Source organism: Eulemur rufifrons, chromosome 29 (assembly GCF_041146395.1).
Source record: "Eulemur rufifrons isolate Redbay chromosome 29, OSU_ERuf_1, whole genome shotgun sequence".
NCBI classification, from domain to species: Eukaryota; Metazoa; Chordata; class Mammalia; order Primates; family Lemuridae; genus Eulemur; species Eulemur rufifrons.
This window is the reverse complement of record NC_091011.1, coordinates 82,829,952-82,853,766: the sequence shown is the minus strand read 5'-3', so window position 1 is coordinate 82,853,766 and position 23,815 is coordinate 82,829,952. Positions and strand designations below refer to the sequence as shown.

Genomic DNA, 23,815 nt, shown 5'->3' with positions numbered 1-23,815 from the left:
GTATGGGTAATAGCTTTATCAAATATTTGTGTAGCCAGTTGTAGTTTATGCTGCATAAACTATAATCATCCTCATAACCCCTGGGGGTAAATATTTTTATTTTTCAGATGAGGGAAGTGAGGTTCATTGAGGTTACTTCCCTTGGCTTACGCTAGTAGGTGGCCATGGGTTTTCCTGTATTCTGGGCTACCTTTTCTAAAACTCTCCCGAGGGCTGGTATTTCTGAGGCTGCTTTGGGGCTTGCAAGGATTTTTTATACCAGTTATTATAAAAGTTGCAATAGATAGTAGCAAGGTATGAATTTTGATGAGAAATAGATGAAGTGGTATTTAGAAGAAAGGGTGGCTTGTCTCCAATACAGGTGAAAGTTTATGGCTAACACTTGATTTTTAGCAAACACATTCACTTTCTGATTAGGTAGAATATATTTTTAGTGTAGTTCTTTGACTTTAGCCTGAAATATAGAAATATAAATTAAAATATAAAATATATTACATAGATAAAAATTATAAGCTTAATTAGCTTTATACACATAAGTTCTATTGTGTATGTAACAGTGTATGTTGTATATAATAGTATAGAATACATAGCATGTATGTAATATGTAATATATAGTGTTAAACATTAGTAAATTGTAACATACTATATTGTATATTAAATATAATATGTAGTTTATATAAATTAAATGAGTTTTATATATTATATATCAGTTAAAATGGCTTTTTTTTTTTTTGGAAGAGATTTGCTAGAATAAAATGGCTTTAAGTTTCTAAAATGAAGGCTCATTTTATCCCTATAAGAGGAAGTGATGTATTTTTTATTATATACATGGGATTGAAGGAGTGTTAGGTTTAATAGTGCAACATTGGACTGGAGTTTGGGGGTTACTCCTTCTCTTATTGGTACCAGTAAGTGGATATTACTCAGGGTCTCTTTTTTTCTCAGCTGTAAATTGAGGGGATGGGGATCAGTCTTACAGGGTTTTTTCTAAGCTGTATCTCAGCTTTGCAGATGAGTTTCAGCAACATTCCCAGTGGCTGTCAGTTATTAGAAAAGATGCAGCTGGCCTTGGCATTTCAAATAGCAAGGCCCTTGGCACTCCCCTTTCTGTTTTCCACTTGTCTTCCAAGAAGGGAGGTTTTTCCTTCAAAGAGCATAACTTTTGAGCTGTAGTCTTTTCCTTTGCCATCTCACCTCAATTCTGGTTTGCGCCCTGAGATGAAAGTAACTGTTCAGCTACAAATTGTTTTGTTCACTGATGTATCACAGGGCCTTGATCCATGCCTGGCCTAGGAAACCTTTGTTGAATAAATGACTCATTAATATATAGGAGCTCACAATCTCATGGAAATGCAGAAAGGCAAATACTTATTCTTTCATTTTAGTCCTGTATTGGAGATTTGTGCAAGGCGCAGTGGGCACAAGGAAGGGTAGCGCTAGGCAGGGTTGGAATGGAATGGGGAACTGGTTTGGTCAGTGAAGGCTTTTGGATATTTGAACTGGATCTTGAAAGGTGACTGTCTCCCAAGGCGAGTCAGGAAAGAAGGCAATGTAGGCACGAGTGTAAAGACAAAGAGATGGTAACAAACAAGTAGCCACGTACGGGTGTAGAACCGGGTATGAAATATTAAGGGACAGACGGTGGAAGTTGAGATTGGAGAATTAGGTCATCACCAAATAATGAATAATTAATTCTTCAATGCCATACAAAAGCATCTGGACTTTCCTGTCAACAGAAGGTAGCTATTGAAGAATTTGAAGCAGGGAGTTACCATGATCGGATTTGCATTTTAGGAGGATTATTAATGGTACCAGGAATTAGGGCAAGAGAAATGGGATGGCTGCAGAAATGATGAATTCATTAAGCACTGAGAGATTGAGTAAGTCATGGCTAAGAAATGAGAGAAGAGTTAAGGACAAGTCCTATGTTCTAATGTAGGAAGTTGGGTGTAGGTGTTGTCATTGATGAGGTAAGGGAAACGGGAGAAAGAAGAGATTTTTGGCAAACAAATTCAATTTTGGACACATTGGACACGAGGTGCTTCTGGTCCAAGGGAAGGTGTTCATTAGGCAATTCAATATATAGGTCTGGCTTCTGGGATACAGGTCTAGGACTGGAGATAATGGATTTAGAATTCATTAATTTATCAACAGCAATTAGAAATCAAGAGATTGGATGAGAGTACCAACTAGAGCACATAGACTGAGAAGAGAATAAGGACAAAAACAGAATGTGGGGCAGTTTAGCATATAAGGGTAGGCAGGAGAGGGGAAGCCTGCAAAAGAGATAAGACATGGCCGGTGTCCTAGGAGAACCAGGACAGTGGGATGTCTGAAAAGCCAAGAGAGGGGTTTTCAGAAAAGGGGAGTGACCAAAGGTGTTAGATGCTAAAGGGAAGCCATATGAATAAGGTGCTTTATATTTATATAAAATATATTTATTTATGTAAATATAGAAAGTTATTTATTTGGCCATTGGTGACTTTTACCAGATACTTTCACTGTTGCAGTGGGGGTAAAAAGCCAGAGAGCGGTGAGTTGAAGTGGAAATTGCAAGAAGGTCCTTGATCCAGGAGGAGGGGGGGACCCCAGTTACTTGACCTGGAAACCCTGGGGCCCTTCTTGATAGCTTCTGCTTTACTCCCACATCTAGTCAGGCACATATAATCTAGTCAGAGTGACCTTGAGGCTCAGACTTCCTGGATTTGCATCCTTGCTCTGCTACTGATAAAATGTATTATCCAGGGCAAGTTATTTAATCTGGCTATGCTTCAGCTTCCTTGCCTATAAAACAGAGATAATGAAAGTATTAAGGATTAAATGAGTGAAGTACCTAGCTTAGTGTAGTGCCTGGCGCATAATAAGCACTCAGTGAATGTTAGCTATTTTAGATTCTCAGTATCTTTTGAAGGTGTTCTCCCCTGGATTACCGTAATAGGTTTTTTTTTAAAAAACAACTTTATTGCAGATTAATTTACATGCCATGAAATCCACCTGTTTTAAGTGTACAATTCAACACTTTTTAATGAATGTACTGAGTTGTACAACCAGTACATTCTATAATCAAGTTTTAGAATGTTTTAATCATCCCAATAAGATCTCTCTTGCCCATTTGCAGTTAATCCCTATTCCCACTCCAGCCCTGGGCAACCACTTACCTACTCTCTCTGTAGAGTTGCTTTTTCTGGGCATTTCATATAAATAGAATCATACAATATGTGGCCTTTGTGTTTGGCTTCTTTTACTTAGCATAATGTTTTCTAGGTCCATCCATATTGTAGCATAAATCAGAACTTCATTATTCTTTATTGCAGAATTTTATTCTATTGTATGGATATGTAAACTTTTGTTATCCATTCGCCAGTAGATAGACATTTGTTTGTTTCCACTCTTGCTATTATGAATAATACCGTTATGAACATTCCTGTGCAAGTCTTTGTGTGGACATATGCTTAATAGCTTCTTAATTGGTCCTTCAGCCTCCTTCAGGGATTCTGCTTCTGTTCTTGTCCCTCTCCAATCTGTTCTCAACACTGTAGCTAGAGTGATCTTCCTAAAGTGTAAATCTGATGATGCTATTACCCTGCTTAAAATCCTTCAGTAGTGCCCTAGTACCCTCAAGATCAAGTTCAAACTCATTAAATAGAAGGGTTTATTAAGTTTCTTCAAAATCTGAAACCTCTACCTTCCCTCTCCACCTTCTTTTTCACTGTGCCCCCTCTCCAGTTTCTTACTTCAGCCATTCTTTTATTCATTCATTCATATTGTTTAGTTCATTCATTTAACCATTCATACCTTCAATTAACCAGGCCTATTGAGGTTCTGGGGATATAGTAATAAGACAGTCAATCCGTGCTTTCCTGGAGCTTTCTAGTGAAAGGTAGATAGTAAACAAAAAGCCTCAGATAGTGGTAAGTGCTTTGAAGATGATGCGATAGTAACTATGAGGCTGGTGACTCTTAGACCTGCAGGCCTGTGTCCTCAGAGCCTCTGCCCTATTGCCAACTGCCTACTTGATATCTCTGCTTGGATGTCTAATGGTGGCAAACTCCGTTTCTTATCTATACTTAATGTGTTTTCCTCTCCTTGGAGCACCGTTACCCTACTGCTTTTCTTCCTAACTTCTGTTCATCCTTGCCTTCTAAGTCTTCCCTGACCTCTGCTCCAGCCCCACCTGCAAAGGTTGGCTAGACCCGCTGTCCAGTAGGCTTTCCATGTACTCCCCACTACAGACTGACTCACGTGAGCAACACCCTTCACATCTTATTTAAATGCCTAATGGTTGTCTGTTTATTCTACTCCACTTTAAGCAACTTGATGACTTGGAATACTCAAAGTCTAGCCTAGCTCCTGGCACACAGTTGGTGCATAATAAAATCTGTTGAAAGAATGATTGTGTGATATTATAGTTGGCATTGAACAGGAGGGAGTGAGGGAGGAACCCTTTCTTTTGGGACTGGAGGGAAGGAAGAAGCTAAGGCCCGTTAAGACACATTTGTAGGATTAAGGGAGGAAAATTGAAGGAGTTCAGATGGCTTACATTTTCTCAGAGATTACATTTTAGTGCACAGTATAAAATTGAGGGTATTTATAATGAGCAATTAGCAGTGCATTAGAAGAAATAAAGGAGCAGTGCTGTGGGGTGCATCTTGAAATCTTAAAACTATTCTTACTTGCTTCTAGTTTTATGGCTATTAGATTTAGCCTAATTTCTTTAGGCCATTCATTATACATATTGATATGGATGACTAAATTACGGGACTGTTATTGCAGTGGTTTTCTTTCTTGTTCTTTTATAATTGATTTTATTTTGATGTTGCTTTTGCAGCTTTCGGAAAATGTGATTGATCGAATGAAGGAATCCTCTCCATCCGGTTCGAAGTCTCCGAGGTATTCGGGTGTTTATGGTGCCTCAGGTATTGCTGAATTTTAATTTTAGTGTTTTAAGTAGAAAAATTGTAAATGGAAAAAGTTCACTCAATAGTTTAGTTCTCAGGCACTTCTGTCTTTTGTTATTTGGATCTTTGACTTTTTATAGAGAATATTAGAAATCAGTATCAGGTTTTCTTTTAAAATGTTTTGTACTAAGAATGAATCTACTTTCAACAGTGTTTGGAAATTTTGTTTTTTCATCAAAACTCCTGAACCCTTTACTAGGGTTTGGAAGTTTACTTCATATCTTTTTGTGTAAAATGGATTGCTTATAGAGATATTAGAAATTTAGGGATAAATATTTATAAAAAACATTGACTTAGAAAATATAGATTTACTATTTCCAAACTGTAAAATATTTCAAATGATTTTATTTTCTAATCAATTTCTTCTAAGTTTATAAAAGATTTAGTTCATCATAGTCAATCTTAGTTATTGATGAAAATATGGTGGTAAATGAAATCCGTAAAGAATTATTAAGCTTCATTTTATCTGTAGGTTCTACTGGATATGAGATGAGAGACTCAAGACTATTTCCCTTCCCTTTTTTCTCTCCCACACACCCATCTGTCCAACAAATACTCACTGAGCACCTGCTATGGGTCCAGCACTGTTCTTGATACTGACCAGTTGACAGATAGACATGCCATTTATTGTGAAATGGCAAGAAGAAAATAATTGAGATGATTAATTTTGGACTAAGTGAGATTTTTCTGTATTTATTAGAAAGGAGTAAATCTGTCTATGGACTGTGGAATCAAGAAAGATGAAATGCCATTCACTTGGGGCAATTGTGACCTCCCCCCAACTTACATTGTCAGTAAACAAATTGAGCTTTTAGTATATTCAGAACAGAGGGTACCAAGATGAAGAAGAAATATTTATTGACCTTTTGAAGCTTCCTGTTTAGTAGGATAGGTTAGTTAATACGAGATAGAAAGTGAGCACTTGCTCCTTGCTGGAAACCCTCTCTGGCTTCTGAGCCACACTCTTGGTTTTCCTCCCACCTTACTGCCTCAGTCCAGGATTCTTTGTTGATTCCTATGAAGTGATCTCCAAGTGTATGGCTTTGCAATCATTGTATGGATGGCTGTCACTCTTGAAACTATATCTCTAGCCCTGACCTTTCCGTGAAACACCAGACTTTAATAAACTGTTTGCTTGAAATCCTCACTTAAAGATTCCTTAACATATCCCAGACCTTTTTATTCCTCCCCAGACTTGCTGCTTCTTTCCATCTTTCCTAGTAAATGGCACAGGTCTTCAAGCCCCAGACCGGGGATTCATCCTCGTTTCCTTACTCTTTACATCAGGCCGTTAACTAGTGTTGTCAACTCTGTTTCGAAAACATGTCTGAATATATTCCTTTCCAGTCCATCTCCTCCACTACTCCAATCCAGGTAACCACCATCTCTTACCGTACCTTCTGCAGAAGCCTCTTAACTCGTCCCCTGCATCCACTCTTGTCCCCCTGTGCTGTGCACACAGAGGTCTTCACAATCTTGGCAAAAGTAAATCAGTTCATGTCATGTCCCAGTGGCGGCTCTCCATGCACATAGAATATATTGTAAGCTGAACTACTTCGTCTGGCCTCCAGGGCATACCATGACTGGTCCCTGGCTGCCTGTCCAACATCATCTCATTACTCGTCATCTCCTATGACCCTTCCCCTGCTCTTATCTTTTCCAGAAGACAAGCTCCAGGGACCTTATCCCTTGTCTGTCTGTTCACAGCTGAATTCTTAGCTTCTAGGATATTACCTGCTTCTTAGTAAATGCTGTTATTAAGTGCTTGTCGAATTAATTTAGGGCAAATCCCATTATCCATTTTAACAGTAGCTACTTTTGATCATTCTTGATATCTCTATAAATTTAATTCACATGACATTTATTGAACGTCTACTATGTAAATAATTAAGTTAGGTATTTTGAGGGGACATAAAAATAGGAGAAAGATCTGTAAAGAGTTTAGAGGTTTTGGGCAGATACAACTAAGTATATAACAAGACTATAAGGGAGGTAAAAACACAGTATAAAAGAAACCTAGAAGATACTGAAATTAAGTATATGAAGTATTTTGGTTTAAGAATAACTTTTTATGTATGGATATTTTTAAAATTGGAATTTGTTCTAAAATATACTTTGTTGTAGGTAGGTTTTTCTTTTTTTCCTACATTCTGTGTTAAGGAGATATGATGATGATGAAATAGTGATGAAATAATGATGGATGGCACTTAAGTGTGTTTATTACGTGGTAGGTACTCTGCTAAATCCCTTGTGTGTCTTAATCTCATTTAATCCTTATGGCCCCATGAGGAAGGAAAGGTCATTAATCCATTTTGCATAGCAGGAAACTGAGACTTGAAGTGATTAATTATCTTGCCCAAAGTCACAGAGCTGGTAAGCAATGGTGGTGAGAGTTACATTCAAGTCTGTCTGACTCCAGAGCAGATGCAGTGAGGCATCTGTTTTATTATCATTTGAGTGACACCTTGCTACATTTGTAGAAAGGATGCGACAGAAACTAGTTGGAGGGAAGAAGCAGCCATTTATTGATTTTCTGTGAGCTTAGGAAAGAACCTCCTGTCATAAGTGATTGTTGGTTCTTCTAGCTTTTCCCCATATTGGCTCTCATTCAGTAGTGAGTGGAAGGAGTGAAAATGTTTTCCTTCTTAGGTTGTTTTCTTCAGCCAATATTTTGAGAGGCTGGGCATGGTCTGGAGGCTTTCTGTGAATGCTTATGGTGTATGTGGTCTGCAGAGCGACCCCCTGACATCGTCATAAGCTCTGGCTTTGCTAAGGGATCCATGCCTTCCCATTCCAGGTTTGCCACGACTGATGAACTCTTTAGTTCATGCCCAGTTGTGACCATGTCTATCACTGCAGAAAGTTCTGTTTCACAGGTCTAGTCTAGAATACACCAGTGCTTGCCATCATGGGCTTCATCAGATGGTTTTAATGATGGCGTGCCTGAAGTTGTGGAGCTAGATGGCTCTGTATGTTTGTGTGTTTGCAAATCTTGTTTCCTGCCCCTTCTATATCCCAACTGCCTCAGCATTATCCTCAGGGAACATTCCCCTGAGGTGTGCTCTCTTTACCTCCATCTTTAGCATAGCTTCCCAGCCTGTGTGCTTTGGGTGTCCTTAGACTTAGAGTAGCTGGAGATCACCTGAGTAGCCCCGTGTGCCACACAAATATTTTTATTTCTGTCACCACCATGATGTGAAAAAGACCTAATGAGGATAGTAGGACAGGCTCTTTGAGTATCTGATTTCCCTTACCCATTCCTACCTAACTCAGGAAAAGAGGTAAGGTTTGGCATGCCATTTTGAAATGATCTTGCCTTTGGGTTAAGAATGTAATTAGATTGTGATTGTATAAATTACCAAAGGGTTAGTTTTCTTAGAATTTAAAAAATATGTTTATAAAAGTAGAAAGCCTCAAAATTTATGTTCTCGTCTGACTGTGTCTCATTTAGGGGTTTTAGTTAGTACTCAATAAAAGATTTTTTATGATTTATAATTTAGATGTGTCATGAAATAATTTTTCGAGCCTACAAAAATGTATTGATAAAATGTCACTTGCCTTTTCTACATTTTTTTCAATGTCAAGTAAATTATATGTTAAATGTGAGTTGAATTTTTAATATTTATTAAAATGCTTTCTTCCTCATAGGACTCTTATGCATACCCGCCCTAGGCTATTCTTGTGTGTGAATACAGGGCAGTGTATTTGATGGACTGAGAGCCCTAGTATTTCTGTATATAGGAACTAAGTTTTGTCACGTATGTAGTTTTGAGAATATATTTTATACTGTAAGAAAGTGGGTTCTGAAGGCTTTACTAAAACTATTTTTTGCCAAACCTTGAACCAGATCAATGACTCGTTGCAATAAGTATTTGCATGTAAAGCTGTTCGGGCAAAATAATATACTGTGTGACACACAGCAGATTGTAATGCCACTTTAATAAATGAATGTGCTCTAAAGAACTTAACTGTGTCCTTGCTGCCTCAAATTCTTTGCTGCATTATCTCAACTATGTTGGTTTGGTTTTACGCTAGATAATTTTTTTCTTAGGTTAACATTAGAGGATAACATTGCACATAGTTATAAACTTACCTTTTCATTAACATCTTGCATCTTTTGATTTTAAAAATCGATGTTGGGTATTGAGTTTTTCCTTTCCACCCTGATCTTACAGTTTTTGTGGCTTATAGTGAGGTCAGATCTCTCATGTTTGACCCTACCTACTGCTGAAGAAACTGTCCCCAAATCAATATGAAAAAACCAGATAAGAAATGATATTAGGAGGCTTTTGGTTGTTTTCCTAAGCCACTAACCAGATGAAAATGATGAATCTGGAAAAAAAGACAATTGAACTCACTTTTATTATTATCTTCACCATGAAAGTTTCTCTGTAAATTTCTTATCATTGGGAAAAATAAGAAGGATTTGCTGATTTGTGTTAAGTATATCACTGAGATCACTAGGTATTTGGCAGCCTTAACAAATTGTAGGAAACCGATTTGAGCAGGAAATAGCACAGCACAAACTAAACAGACAATTTAGGGAAACAGATTCATCTATAAGTTCTATGTAGTTTTCTCCTGGAATCTGGGCCTCCTAGTTATTTTAAAACAGCTCTTTAAGGCTCATTTAGATATGGCACTGTAGGGAGAGTTCAAAGAAAACAAGCTGTGCTTATTCCTTTGACTTGAGTTACAAGAACTGAAGGGAGTTGCAATGTCTAGGTTTCTAACTTTTAATATATGAAACTTTGTTGATGTCAGTGTCTCAACTCTGTAATTTTTTTGTGTGCTGTAATGGATAATTTGCCTGACAGTTCCTAATAGAAAGAAATATAAATGCTATTGAATTTAAGTCATTAAATCTAATTCTCCAGTCAGTATTTTCTGTTCTGAAAAGAATCCGTAAATAGTCCATATTTAATGGATGGTTGAAGAACTCATTGTTTGTTCCATCAGTCAACAAGTATTAGCATGGCAGCCATCTTTGACTTCAGGGAACTATTAATTTGGTCAAAGCATATTTAACATTATAATATGAATGAGTACTAGTTTAGTACCCATTACCTCCTCTGTTGAGTAAGTGAATGAATATATAAGTGAGATAGAATATATAAGAGGTATGGGAAGTGTTTTAGACGAGATTGAGTGTGTTCAGGGTGGTATGGCCGTAGACTGGGAAGTGTTTTAGGACTTCAGAGAAAGAGGGTCAGTGGTTGGGTGTGGGGGAAATGGACTGGGGCCAAACCTTGGCAATAAGAGCCATGGGAGGGGTGTTGGTGTAGAAAGTATTCCTGGTAGAGTGAGTATGCAGACCAGATTAATTCAGGTAAGGTTTCATATAGGGGTCTAATGGGCGGGTAGGTTGGGGAAGTTAAGGAGTTTAATTTTATCCTATGGGGCCGAGGCAGTTACTGAGCAGTTTCATCTAATTTTAGGACACAAAGTTAGAAAGTTCCAGTGGTTGCTACTTCAAATGTACCCAGATATTAATAGCATTTTTAAGGCTAAAAATGCAGTGTTGATTTTCTCATTGATATTTTTATATTCAACAAAGAAATCTGAATAGTAAGAATATGTATTTTCCACCATAGTACTAAATAAGCCATTTTAATTTTCAATGAAAAAAATAAGCAGCACCATAAGCATTTTTATTTGTCCTTAATTGGCCTGTAGCAAAAGAAAAATAAAGTTGCCCTCAGCTGCTTGGGACAGTGTGGCAGTGTAGGGTATAACATGATTTCAGAGCAGGGGAGGTGAAATGATGCCAGTGGGTTCTTGGGAGGATAATGTAAAGGGTGGATTGGAAGCTGGAGCCAGGGAAGGCAAGCTGCTAGGCAGCCCAGGTGGAAGTGGCAAAGGCAGAGAAGGGCTTGATGGGGTGACTCAGGCGACATGGCTGGTGAGTGGCAGTCCTTGACTCACACTTTCTCCCCTGGTCCAGGGCACTTTTCCTCTGTGCCATTTGATTCATCACTCTTCCTGTCGTATTTATTTTTGAGAAACCAGCAAAAATCTAACCTTACTTTATTTTAAAATTGAGAAGACGGCATAGGAAACTTTCTTTTTATGTAATGACAAATCATTGATTGACAAGGCGGGTTTTTTTTTTTTTTTTTTTAATGGGATCTCACTGTGTTGCCCAGGCTGGACTCAAACTCCTGGTCTCAAGGGCTCCTGCCACCTCAGCCCCTGTAGTAGTTGGGACTACAGGTAGGTGACACCACCCCTAGGTAGACAATACAGTTTATATCCTGCAGTGATTGGGGATGGTGACAGGGGAATCATGTAGAAAAGAAAAAGCTACAGTGGTAGAGGGAAGGCACTTTACAAAGAGAAAAGCTTGGTGGTTCTGAAATGTCCGTGAGTCACACCTTCTAGTAGTTTTTTGCAACTAGGAACTTCTGCTTATCGATTTCCTAGTTAGTGGATTAACCACTGGCTTCAGCAGGTTTTTCTTAAGTCTTCAGACCTTCTACCCTTGTAACTACGGTAGTATAATTTGCCTTGCAGTAGTGTTTCCAAGTGGTATGAAATCAAGTGGGCCAGAAATTCCTTAACTTGTACCTGTTACTAGAAAGAAGCAGCTGTTTTTTTAGGTGCGTTGCATAATGTAGGTTAGAAACATAGTACTGCCATAGAGTCATAGTACTCAGGAGCTGGAAGTTAACGTCCTTATAATTACCGTGACTACAGGAAAAAAAGAGAAGCTGTTTTAAAGCAACTTCCAATTTTTGCTGCAGTAGATTTTGGACACTAATTTTAAAGGGTATTGTGGGATAGTTGGATTGTATTGTCTCATAGAACAAGTATTATTTGGCATAACCAAGTAAATCATGGATATCACCAATAATATATTTAAAAACTAAATGACTATGTAAATTTTGTAATCATGCTTTAAGATTTATAAAGTGAAATATGACATTGGTTACATAAGCAACTCCCATGGAATATATAGCATAGGACATATAATACATAAAAATACTATTTTTGATTTAAACTTAATATGCCAGTTGTAAAATAAACACTTAACATATGTTTTGTCTTTCTTGGAATTTGACAGACTTTGAGGGCATCATCTGGATGGCCCATCTCTGAAAATAAATTGCCCAAGGGAGTCTCAAATGTACATTTTCCTATTGCAAGCAGAGGTTCCGAATCAATCCATTGACCTCCCAGCTGTCAACCAAATAGTAGGTTATTGTTGTTGATGATGATGTTTTTCCTTGTAAAAAACATTTTAAAAAGTAAGGTCTGACCCAGCATTTCATTTGTTCCCTTTACCCTTTCCTGTCGCCCTGGTTTATTCAGTTACTCCTACAGGCCTCTGTATTAGGCCAAATCAGTGCTACCAGGGAACAATAAGTGCTTTTAAGTTACTTTTTAAAACCTGTTCTGCCCCCGGGGCTACTTGACACTTTGTTGACAGCTGTCACTGTACTTGAGTGTTCCTGGAAAAGCCTTGGGAGCCCATGTGGATCATTATAGAAAGGATGTTCACACCGTTCCACAGAATTACCGTGGCGTGCTTAAGACAGTATTCTGGTGCTGCATGCCCCGCTTCCCCTGAATGAGCGGTTAATTGAAATATAGGCTGTAGTTAGGCAGCATCAAATGATTGGAGCTTGAAATGACTTTAAGTTGCAGGATAGTGATGATAACTCACTGTTACCACAAAGACATAGGTGGTTGGAACATCTCACAGATTGCATGGTGGGGAAGCACACGGCTGCTTAGAGCCAGCCCCAGGGTACTCATTTTGTTGGCGGGACCTACCTGCTGTGACGTAAGTGAGTGCTGCTACTCTGCTCCTCACTTCATGTACCCTTGCTCTTATTTTGTTTTTTTGCTGGTCCACCGCCACCGTTGCGATAGTCCTGCAAGGGACACCTGCAGGCCTTGTATTTGATAAGTGACAGTAGAGCCTTGCTCTGCATTTTCCATTCTGTGGTTTCAGGTTTTACAATTTCTCCCATCCCTGGTGTCGTTGCCCTAGTGTGGCTGCTGTCATCTCTCTCCTGAATTGCTCTGACAGTCTCTTGCCTGGGGTCCCTGCCTTCAGTCCTGCATTCCCCAATCTCCTCTCACTGTGGCTTTAGTTACCCTTCCAAAGCGCAAAACCAATCATATCATTCCTCTGTTTAAAACTCCAGAGGTTCCACCTTCCTCTTAGGATGAAGTCTAAATTTCTTTTATGTAGCCAACAAGGTCCTGCACAGTCTATTCCTGTTCTGGTCTGTTACATCTTCTTGTGGACCCTCCCCTCTCATGTTGAACTTCTTTTCTAGTTATATTGAAGTTCTCGAGTGTCCTTGAACTTGTCCTTTGGGGTTTTGACTATGCTGTTTTCTTCTGTCTGAATACCGTTCCTCCAGCTGTCTAGCCCAGCCCCACCCCACCTCACCCCCTACCTGCCTTTTGTCTGGCTAACTGGCACTCATTGTTCAGATCCCTGCCTAGGAACCACTCACACCAGGAAGCTGTTCCTGACTCCCAGTCTGGGTTAGATGCCCCTGTGTGTGGACCCACAGCGCCCTGTGTGTACTTTTCCTGTAATGGCACTTGTCACATGGTACTGTAATTCTCGTCTACTTACCCCTGTCCTTCGATACCACAGCTTTTCTCATCTGTCCTCTCAGGACTTCCTTTTAGGCATTTCGGTCTTCATTTTTGCCTGCTTTAGTGCTGACCTCTCTTTGTTGAGGTGGAAGCTGTTATAGGACTGTGTTTGCTGTAGGTAAACATTGACCTGTTGAGGCCAGATGATTAGGCAAAGCAGGAGAGAAGAAAGTCTCGGAGAGTCAAGAAGATTTCTCTTCCTTCAGGAGCCATTTCCCCATCTTCTCAGTGTGGACTTCCCCAGTCGATACCATTTTGAAGAATCCTCTTTTCTTGTATCACTAATTCTACTTAGTACTGACCCTTGTTACAGCATGTACTTTATTGTATTGTAATTACATGTTTACTTGTCTATTTTTCCTGCCCGATTATGAGCCTTTGAGAGTGGGGAATGTTCGCTCTTCATCTTCCGTGCTCTCAACCACAGTGACTATATTTTGATGTTAGGTGCTCAGTCAATGTTTGTGGAATGAATGGGCTAAAGCAGATCAGATAATGAAGGCTGATATGTATAAGTGCATGTGTCAGCTCAGAGCCAAGGAGGAAAAGGGCTCTTTCTCTCAGATTGGTCCCGTTGGGCATGGTTGTGAGGGTCTTCACCAAGCCCTGGATGGCGCCCATACAACGCCTTGCCAGTTTTAGCTCTCAACTGTAGCAGGCCCCAGGAAGCCCTGTTGTGAGAGGCAATTTCTTGAACACCATCTCAGGAAAAGTGTGAGTTTGTGGAGGTGGTGGCTAGGGAGTGGGGCTCTGATTTAGAGACATCAGTGTGGAGATTTTTGTCCTACTCCTAGTTATTAAGTTAGTTTAGAAAGGAATTAATATGTGTAGGCTTGCCAAGTTTTAAGAGACGGCTGTTGTGAGTCAGGATTTTCCTCCCTCGGATCCTTCCACACTCAGTTCCTGCTGCCTCCTCACTTTCCTTCTCCACTGGGTTGAAGTCAGTCTGACATTATACCTTTGGCCCTGGAATTTTACGTTAGGAGTGTTAGGTTAAGTAAAGTTAGGGCGTCTGGGCCTAGGCCTGCGACTTGGCAAAACAGTTCCTTAGCCCTGGCTGCCTCCTCTAGTAGGACACCCCTACTCTCTTCCTGTTGTCAAAACTGTGGGACACTTGAAAGTAGAGCTCCTCTTCACCATATCTTTTCTTGTACAGCTGTTCTCATGCTGGATCTCAACTTCTGACTCAAGGATCATACCTTTTTTCCTTCTCGAAAGGGTGGTCTTTCTGCCATCACTCACTTCCTCAAGCCTCTGGGCCCACTCTTTTTTTTTTTTTTTGAGACGGGGCTTGCTCTGTAGCCAGGGCTAGTGTGCAGTGGTGTCATCAGAGCTCACTGCAACCTCAGACTCCTGGGCTCAAGTGATCCTCCTGCCTCAGCCTCCTGAGTAGCTGGCACCACAGGTGCACGCTACCACGCCCGGCTAATTTTTCTATTTTTTTTTTGTAGAGATGGGGTCTTGCTCTTGCTCAGGCTGGTCTCGAACTCCTGGCTTCAATTGATCCTCCTGCCTAAGCCTCCCAAAGGGCCGGGATTACAGGTGTGAGCCACTGCGCCTGGCTTCTTGGCCCACTCTTTAAAGCTTTGGGGTTCTGCTGTCTGGAAATGCAGGAATGTTGAGGTTTGGTTTGGCTTTGGGTAGGGGATTGGAAGGAAGACCCATTGCCTGGGTCTTCTCGGGTTAGTGTGGGGAGGACTGGGAGGCCAGGGAGCTGGCTTCTCTGTGTGTCAAATACACAGAAATATTATAGCTGAGTCCTAACCGACAAAGATACAAGAAAACCTCTAAGAATTTGCATTAGCTCCTGTGGGCTTTTACCTAGTGCTTCCCATTTTCACCTCACTGAAATGTGCCACAGTCACGATAATACATATATAACTATATCAGATTGGCTTGGTGCTACCTTTTAAATAAATCTGGTAGTTACACTGATTTCTTTAGATGTAGTTATTCTTGCTGTTGACATAATGGTTATCTCATGACTTTAAAAAATATTTATTGCTGCATGTCATTTTTTAGGATGGACTTGAGGAATGATATGAAAATCAGTTACTACAATCAGGATAGATTTTATTAAAATAAAACTTACCAAAGCAGAATTTAAGGTCCAACAGTTCTTCTCAAAACATTTTTATTGTTTTATGCAACCAGCTAGGTTATGGATTCTGAATATTATCCTTATAATTATTTAAACAATTTATTTTAACAAAATGTAATTATTTTAGCAAAATATCCCCAACAGTCCTCAGTTCATTTCCCTTCTTGAAACTTGTGCTTTTAGCAAGAAGAGGTGGCTTTTAGCAAGAAGAGATTGCATGCACACTTGCAGCAATAGATAATAAAAAACCTGTTTCCTTTTTTGCTAGTTGGAAAAATGAGGCTGGCTAAGCAGCTTTTGTTTAATTTTGTGGGATAGCACAGATATCCATTGGGCACAATGTGTTTCTTTAATTTTTCTAAATAACATGTTGACGTCTCTGGAAATCCCAGGGGACTGAGCCCTTAAACTGCTTTTAACTTTTCTAAAAATGTTGTTTTAATATTCTATCTCAGAAACTTTTTAGAGTGAGTATTACAAGATTATGGGAAGTTATAATCCTCTTTTCATGATTATTCTTTGACCTTTGACATATTTTATTAGTTTTTTAATAAAAAATCCTTAAGAAAAACATGGACTGGAAAAATATTTTTTTATCAAGCTTGATGAATAAACAACTGATAAATTACTTCCTTTAATTCTTTTTTCTGTCCTATTAGACATTACACCTCTTCTAACACAGCCATTGTTTTATAACTCATGTTCAACTTTTTGCAAAAGTGACATTTGCAAAATTGATGAAGTAAAACTTATAAAAATGTGATTTTTTTCATTGCTTTTTTTTTATTGCTCATTATTGTTTATACGACCTTGAACTGAAGCTTTTAAAGGCCGTGTTTTCTTATGACCAAGAACTGCTCTCTTCTCTCCATCCAAGTAAAATTCTTTTAGTTGAATCATCACGGAGACCTCTTTAGTACTCAGACCTGCAGCACCATTTCTAATGTCCCTCAGGAGGCAGGATTTGTACTGGGGCCAGTGAGGCCCAGGTGCAAAGACCGACTGAAGTCATCACCTCTGCTTCGCTGGCAGTGAGGTAATGTGGTTGTGTGCTTTCAGAAAGAGGATTACAAAGGAAATGAACCCCACTTCTTCAAATAGGAAGGGTGGTCTTTGAATCTTTGAATAGAAGTGTGTGTGTGCGTGTGTGTGTGTGTGTGTGTGTGTGGTGTACGTTTAATGTTCAGAGAGCTTTTGCCACTTAATAGTTGTGTGATCTTGGACAAGTTGTCTCATTTTTCTTCAGGATAAAATGGAGAGACTTATGCCAATGTCACACGGTTGTCATGGAGACTTAAGTACAGGTGCTGAGTGAAATATAGTAGGTGATCAATAAGTATCCCTTTTTTTTTTTTTCTGCTTTAGCATAGCACCCAGGGCCAGAACTTCGCTGCCACCTTTCACCTGCTCCAGGTTGATTCTTGCCAAGTGAACTACTTTCTGTCTACCCTCTTTGCCTTTCACTTGGTTTTCTGTGCCCCTGTTCCAACTAACATTTGTTTCTTTAGTACTGGCCATGTGTCAGCCACTGTACTGAGTGCTGGAGTTGCGAAGATGAATAGAGCAGAGCAATGCAATATGAGATGTAATGGAAATACACAAGTAGCATAGGGGATGGATTGCAGACTAACTCTGCTTGGGGACGTCAGGGAAGACTTCCTGAAGGAGGTGGTGATGTTTGAGCTGAATATTGAAAGATGAGTAGGAGTTTGGGGGATGATAGGAAGGAGGGATGCTGGGAAGGATGATGGGAAGAAGGAAGAAGGAATGGTAGGTACATCGGTTAGAGTAATATAGAGCTGGGTGATTTCTGGGAATTATAACTAGTTATATTTATTTGAAATACAGGTACTTCGTGGGAGATGAGGGTACAAGGAGTAAATGCGGGTGGAATAACAAAGCTAGGAGTGTGGATTTGCTTCTATAGGAAATGGCTGTATGCCTACATCTTTATATCTGATTTTAACTAATTTGTGTATATGAGAGAGAAAGAAAGAGAGGGAAAGAGAGAAAAAGAGAAATCATCTTGAAGGTTGTCTTATCAGAACTTTTCTTGATCCTGTTTATCTTGCCTTCCTCTAAAATCACAAGGTATTTTGTCTTTATTTTTCTCTTGGCAGTCACTACTTCCTACATTTTAGAAATAGATATTTATGTAAGCTCCTCCAGGGCAGAATGCATACAGGAAAGCGCCCCCTTCCCCTCTGTGACCCACATGGCATCTGCCTCACCTATAGAAGGTGCTCAAGGAACATTTGACAGTGGAATGAATGAATTGAAGGGCCAGCATCTCTAGCTTCTTCAGAATACTTTTGACTTCATAAACATCATGTTTGATAAAAGAAGCCAGTCACAAAAGACCACACACTGTATGATCCCATTTACGTGAAATGTCCAGTATAGGCAAATTGATAGACACAGACAGTAGTGGGTGTCTAAGGCTGGGGGTGGTGGTGGTGCTGGAAGCAAGGATAGGGAGCCATTGCTGATGGTTGCGCAACTGTATGAGAATACTAACAACCATGGCATTGTACACTTAAAGGGTGAATTTTATGATGTATAAATTTTATCTCAATAAAGCTGTTGAAGAAATTTTATCAAATATTTTTAAATGAATTTTTTTTCTGTTTTCATGTTTACCATATACACTTAGGACTTGCATTATAATAGGTATTATTATTTCTTTAAAATTTTGACTGGGAGCTCATAGCTTGAGCTTTGGGACCTGGTTAACCCTTTCAGAGATGCTAGAGAGTGTGAAAGGGAACTTCCAGTGAGCCTATGCAGAGTGGCCTCATTCTCTCTGTGAAAGGAATACTGCAGGAAGTTATTTTAGTATAAACAGAATGGCATTGTTGGATATATTTGAACAGTATATTTTTATTTTTCAAGTCTTTGAAGAAGTTTTTCTTTAGGGAGTAATGCATTGCTCTATCTTAATAAAGACGTAGCACTGGCAGAAGTGTAAGCAATGATGCTATTTTTCTGTCACCTTCAGAATAAAGAGGTAGATATAGCTTGTTTTTTAGCCTGTTGATCTCGTATTTCTCATTAACAGGTACTTTATTTTTAAAGTCTACTTTATATTAAAATAACCTTTATAGCATTTATGAAGCCATATATATTATGGCACTTATGACCATTTATGAAGCTATAGATATTAATAAAACATATGCCCTTAGACAAATTGTTTAATGCGGTTTTCTTTTTTCTTCCACATTGTAGGGACTAGTAGTTTTTGTGTTGATGAAACAGCAGGGAGCATCTATTCTGGTGTGCTCGTTCATACAAAATTTTGCCCTTGAAAAATGAACAAAGATCGTAGCCAAAAGGTATTCATCATGCAGTCTGTCCACAGGAAATCTTGAATGAGATCATCATCAAATAACTTAAATAAAACTGTTATTTTTCTGACACTTTATTACCAGAATAATCCTTTAGGACATTTACCATTATTATGTGTGCATTTTTCTCTTTCATATGATTGCCAACTATCTTGAAAAATGGATGCTTCATATTAATGTCTCAGGGAGGTGGATATGATCTATTTGACTCTGATTTAACATGAATAGTGGCAGTGGGTGGTTCCTCACCGCAGATCTGATTGTTACTAGGGTATCTTCATAGACTCTGCAGTAGCAAAAGTATTATATTTGGTTTCTCTTGACTTATCCCACAACTAGCAGAATGTTGCTCAGTGCATCGACCTGGGGCTGGGTCAGTAGGTCTTTCCAAGTGTAAATTGGAGGACTCACTAGAGAGTTGCAGAGGTCCCGGGATTTGGTGGGAGGTTCTCACAGTTGTCCCAGACAGGTCCCCACCCTTCCCGTGCTTGACCAAAGAGGTTGCCTCCAGGTACCTATTAAATAAGTACCCACTCAGCACTATGGGTAGGTGGAAGGAGCGTGGATATGGATAGATATTTAGGCCCTGACATGACTGAGCCTGGGTCTTCAGCTTTTGCCCCTCACTGTATTTGTGATGTCCAAAAGTGATAGGGGCTAACAGAGCTATAAATAACTATTGTTAAAATGTAGAAAGTAGTAATTGCCAAGGGAAAAATATATAGCAAACTATAGGCAAAATGCCATGTGAGTTTGGAGGAAGTTTAGTGATAAGGGCTTCGTACTGAAGCCACTGCTCTTTCTTGGGCAATCCCCATTATTGAACAAAGGGACTCAAAAGGTATTTTCTCAAAGAAGGAATGGGTGCAACTGAAATAATGTTATTAGAGTAATTCTTGAGGCTTATAATGGGTTTGGGGGGTTAACTTGGAAACTCAAATAGCCTTTTTAATGATGAGCATGCAGATGAGCTTTGGCACCCCTAAGCTGTTGGCACCTTCCCATAGCTTGCAGTCAAGGTTGGCTCCTCTCTGCTCAAGTTTTCTGTATGCCTTGTGAGAGGGTTTGTGATGTCAACTTTGGATTCCAACATTTGGATTCAGTTATTGTCTCTGTGTAGCTCTTGTTGAAACAAACATTTTTGTGCACACACACACCCACACGTGTGTGGGTGTGTGTGTGTGTGTGTGTATTAGTCACTTAGGAAAATAACATGTTAACCATAGATACAACATAGATACATAGATACAAACTGTGGACAGTTTAACAGTTTAGTAGCCATTGATGTTCCTTACAGTACAGGCTAATGAGAAAGGCAAGCTTTCTCTCGTTTGCTGTTTTGCCCAGGGCTGGCATGGCATGACTGGACAGTGAAGCGAAGGGATTGAAATAATTTACTTTTACAATAGTTTATATAATTTTGGTTGCCTTTTGTTTGTTTATTTTTCCAAGTGTGATGGTGGTATTTTTTTTTTCCTCTAGTTCAAGAGTATCAACTATTGCATTCCTGTTTTGCTCCTCCCCTCTCCCCACCTCCAATTAAACTTTAGAAGGGAGGATTTAGTGCATGTACAGGGAGCTACTTTCATGCTGTGTCAGGTCATTTTTCAGGGAGAGGCCACAGTCTGTAAACAGTCTGCTTTTGCAGAGTGGTTAGCTCAGAGACGGTGTGGTGCATTGAGGAGGCTGGGCTTGGGGACCACCCTGTCCTGAATCACCATGAGTTACCTTTGCTATAAAATTGGGTAATACCTCCCTCAAGGCTAACCTACTGCCTAGAACATTGTGTTATAGAGACTAAATTAGCATGTTATTGAGTTGCTGATTGGAAATGCTTCTATCTCAACCTATGGCCAACTAGCCATTTGCCTTGGATAAGATTCTTTATTTCTCTGGGCCTCAGTGTTCTTATCTGTCAAATGGTGGAATGGACTGTCCCTAAGATTCTTCTGATAGATTGTGAGCTTTTTAGATAAGAACATTTTTTATTCATCTTTGTATCCTAACACTACTACCTGGACAAAACATTTGTTGAAGGAATGATGGAATCTGCAGCTGTGTATATTTACCACCTGACTCATACAGTTATGTGTAGTTACAATTATGAGCTTATTTGCATGTATCTGTGGACATTTATAAATGGGAATTGTCTTTTTTTTTAAAGTTTATCCTCAAGCAGTGTGACATACATCTTTATCTCTATTTATTTGTATATATACATATGTGTGTGTATGTCTGGATCTAATGTATAAAACTTAAAAATTAGATAAAAATGCATACAATGATTAAGGTATAACAATATACATTTAAAAAAATCTGCTGCTTTAAAATTATTTAATTATGTTTCATTATTTGGATAGGATGCTTAGAATAACTTGGCCAGCAGAAAAATACTGTTGGCAGCATCTAGGTTTAAAGAACCCTCCCGAGAATTAGGGAAAAAATAGTAATTAAAAGGGTACTGTCAAGGTTGGTAGGTCTAAATTTAACATACCAGCTGTGTTTTGGTTTGTAGGGGTATGTATGTCATGCTGTCTCCCCACGCTGTTTGCCTGCCCTGTTATGAGCCAGAAGCATGTTCTAATGAAGATAGAGATCCTGCCTTCTGAAATGCAGCCTCTAAAAGTGGCTGCTTGAATATTGCAGTGCCCTGCTGGCTTGCAAGAACCTTGTCAGGGTCTGGAGAAGTTTAAAGCTGGCAGGTGTAAGGTTGTTAGGCTTTCTGGCTTGGCTGTGGTCCGTTTCTGAAGGAACTCTTCAAGAATGTTGGACAGCATTCTCCTCTTACTTGAAATACTATTTTATTGCATCTAAAATGCCAGTCATTATAAGAGTTTATGTTCCACTAAGAAATAACCTTGACAGTTAAGCTATGATAAAATGCTTTCTTATCCATTAGAATGTTCATTTTATATTTATTGGAGGAACACAGATAATGAGGAACATTTAAGTGAAATGAATTGGTTACATCATTCTTGAAACTTATATTCAGAGTCCAAGTCTTCTGAATCATTTTCTGACTCCAAGTTGTCCATATGAATGTTTTTCACGTATTACCACCCTCTACGCCATTAAGAGTGCTACTCATGTAGCATTTCTTAAAGTGAGTGCTCTACTATTGACTCTGGAGTTTTCTCCCAAGTTGCTGACTCTCGTGCATGTTTTGATGCTGCTGCTTTCCTGACCTTACATAGACGATGCCATGAACTATGTGATGACTGCCACCTGACCCACAGCAACAGGAAGATGCCATCAATATCAGAGATGTTAAAATGCGAATAAATACGCACCTTAGAATCAATATGATGTGTCAGTAGCACAGTAACTGTAAAAGGGACTTTGATCAAGGAATAATTGTCCAGAGGTTAATAATGGAGGTGTGGAATATGGAGTATTTCTTTATTCTAAGTGGTTACCAATTAAAGGTATTGTTTCACGTTCAGACACTATTTTTCTCTAATTGTTGTAATGAACAATACCTTTTTCTCATTCATGGAGAATATTAATGGAGAGTTTAACCTGAAACGAATAGCCCTGTTCTCTCTGTCTTGTTGAAACATCTTTCAAACATCAAACATACTTTGCCCTTCAAAATCATGTGTAAATTATTAGGGATACAAAGATGACTGAGACTTGCTACCCTCAAGGTATTGAAGGTTAAATGAGAAATGGGAATAAACACAACTAACAAGAGTCCAGTGTGGGATTGTGAATCTTATTATGGGTGATAAAGAGTTTACTATGCTTCATATACTTAAATAAGTAAGCCTCTCCAAATTTTATGTTTTTAAAAACATAATGGAGCATGTAAAAAGAACCCAAAAATGATGTAGGGCAAACTTGTTGGGTGCTGTGTACCCTGGATTTATTAAATTTAATTAACTCTGCCTTCAATAAATTCAAAAACCATGTGTCTAAAGAAATATAACCAAATGTATGTGATCTGGGATTGGATCTGAATCAGATTTTTTTCCTCTTAAAAAGCCATATGTGGACAATTAGTAAAATCGAATACTGTCTGTAGATTATAATATCACATAACTGTTAATTTCTTAATTTTGATCACAGTACAGTAGTTATGTAACAGATTGTCCTTCTGTTTTGGAAATCACATTAAAATATTTAGAGGTAAAAGGCATAATTTCTGGAACTTATTGTCATGTATTTCAGAAGAAAATATTCACGTGTGTATGTATGTATGTATAGAGAGAATGATCAAATATATCTGGTGAAATGTTTATTGGGAAATGTGGGTAAAGGATACATGTGGATTTTTTTGGTACTATTGTTATAACTTTTCTGTAAGTTTGAAATAATTTCAAAATAAAAAGTTACAGAATTGAAAAACTATTGCTGAAATATCAAGTGTCTAATACTTTAAATCAACACATTTGTTTTATGTGACTTTAGGGTAGACACGTGCATATTTTTTAAAAATTCCATTCTCTTGTCAGAAACTTGCAAAGTGTCCTCACTCTGGTTCCTTGCTTTCAGTACCCTGAAGTGCTCTCTCACTTTGTGGATTTATATATCTTTTGAGGCCTGCTTGGGGGAAGTATTTGCACATATGTTTCTATGTTACTGCTGTTTCCTAAGTACTCTATTTAATCTGAGAGGTTTTAAGATAGTTTTTGAGAGACAGTTCCCTACACTTACCCTTTGGTAGTGATTTATGACGGCTGTTTTGATAATTTAATTCAGAAAGGAGGTTTTCTCTTGTTACTTTTTAAACTGGTCCTTATGATCCCTTCTTCCCTTCTGCCTCTTTACCCATGCCTTCCTTTATTTGTTTC

At 38.8% G+C, this 23,815-nt stretch overlaps 1 protein-coding gene across 2 annotated transcripts in view; it reads left to right on the top strand.

The window, feature by feature from the left end:
* CHCHD3 (coiled-coil-helix-coiled-coil-helix domain containing 3) overlaps positions 1 to 23,815 on the top strand; it is a 267,860-nt gene that overhangs the window by 6,754 nt on the left and 237,291 nt on the right. For both annotated transcript variants that reach the window (XM_069461831.1, XM_069461832.1), the window contains exon 2: positions 4,829 to 4,916. In XM_069461831.1, coding sequence (XP_069317932.1) covers positions 4,829 to 4,916 — 88 coding nt within the window. The remainder of the gene's footprint in view (positions 1 to 4,828; positions 4,917 to 23,815) is intronic.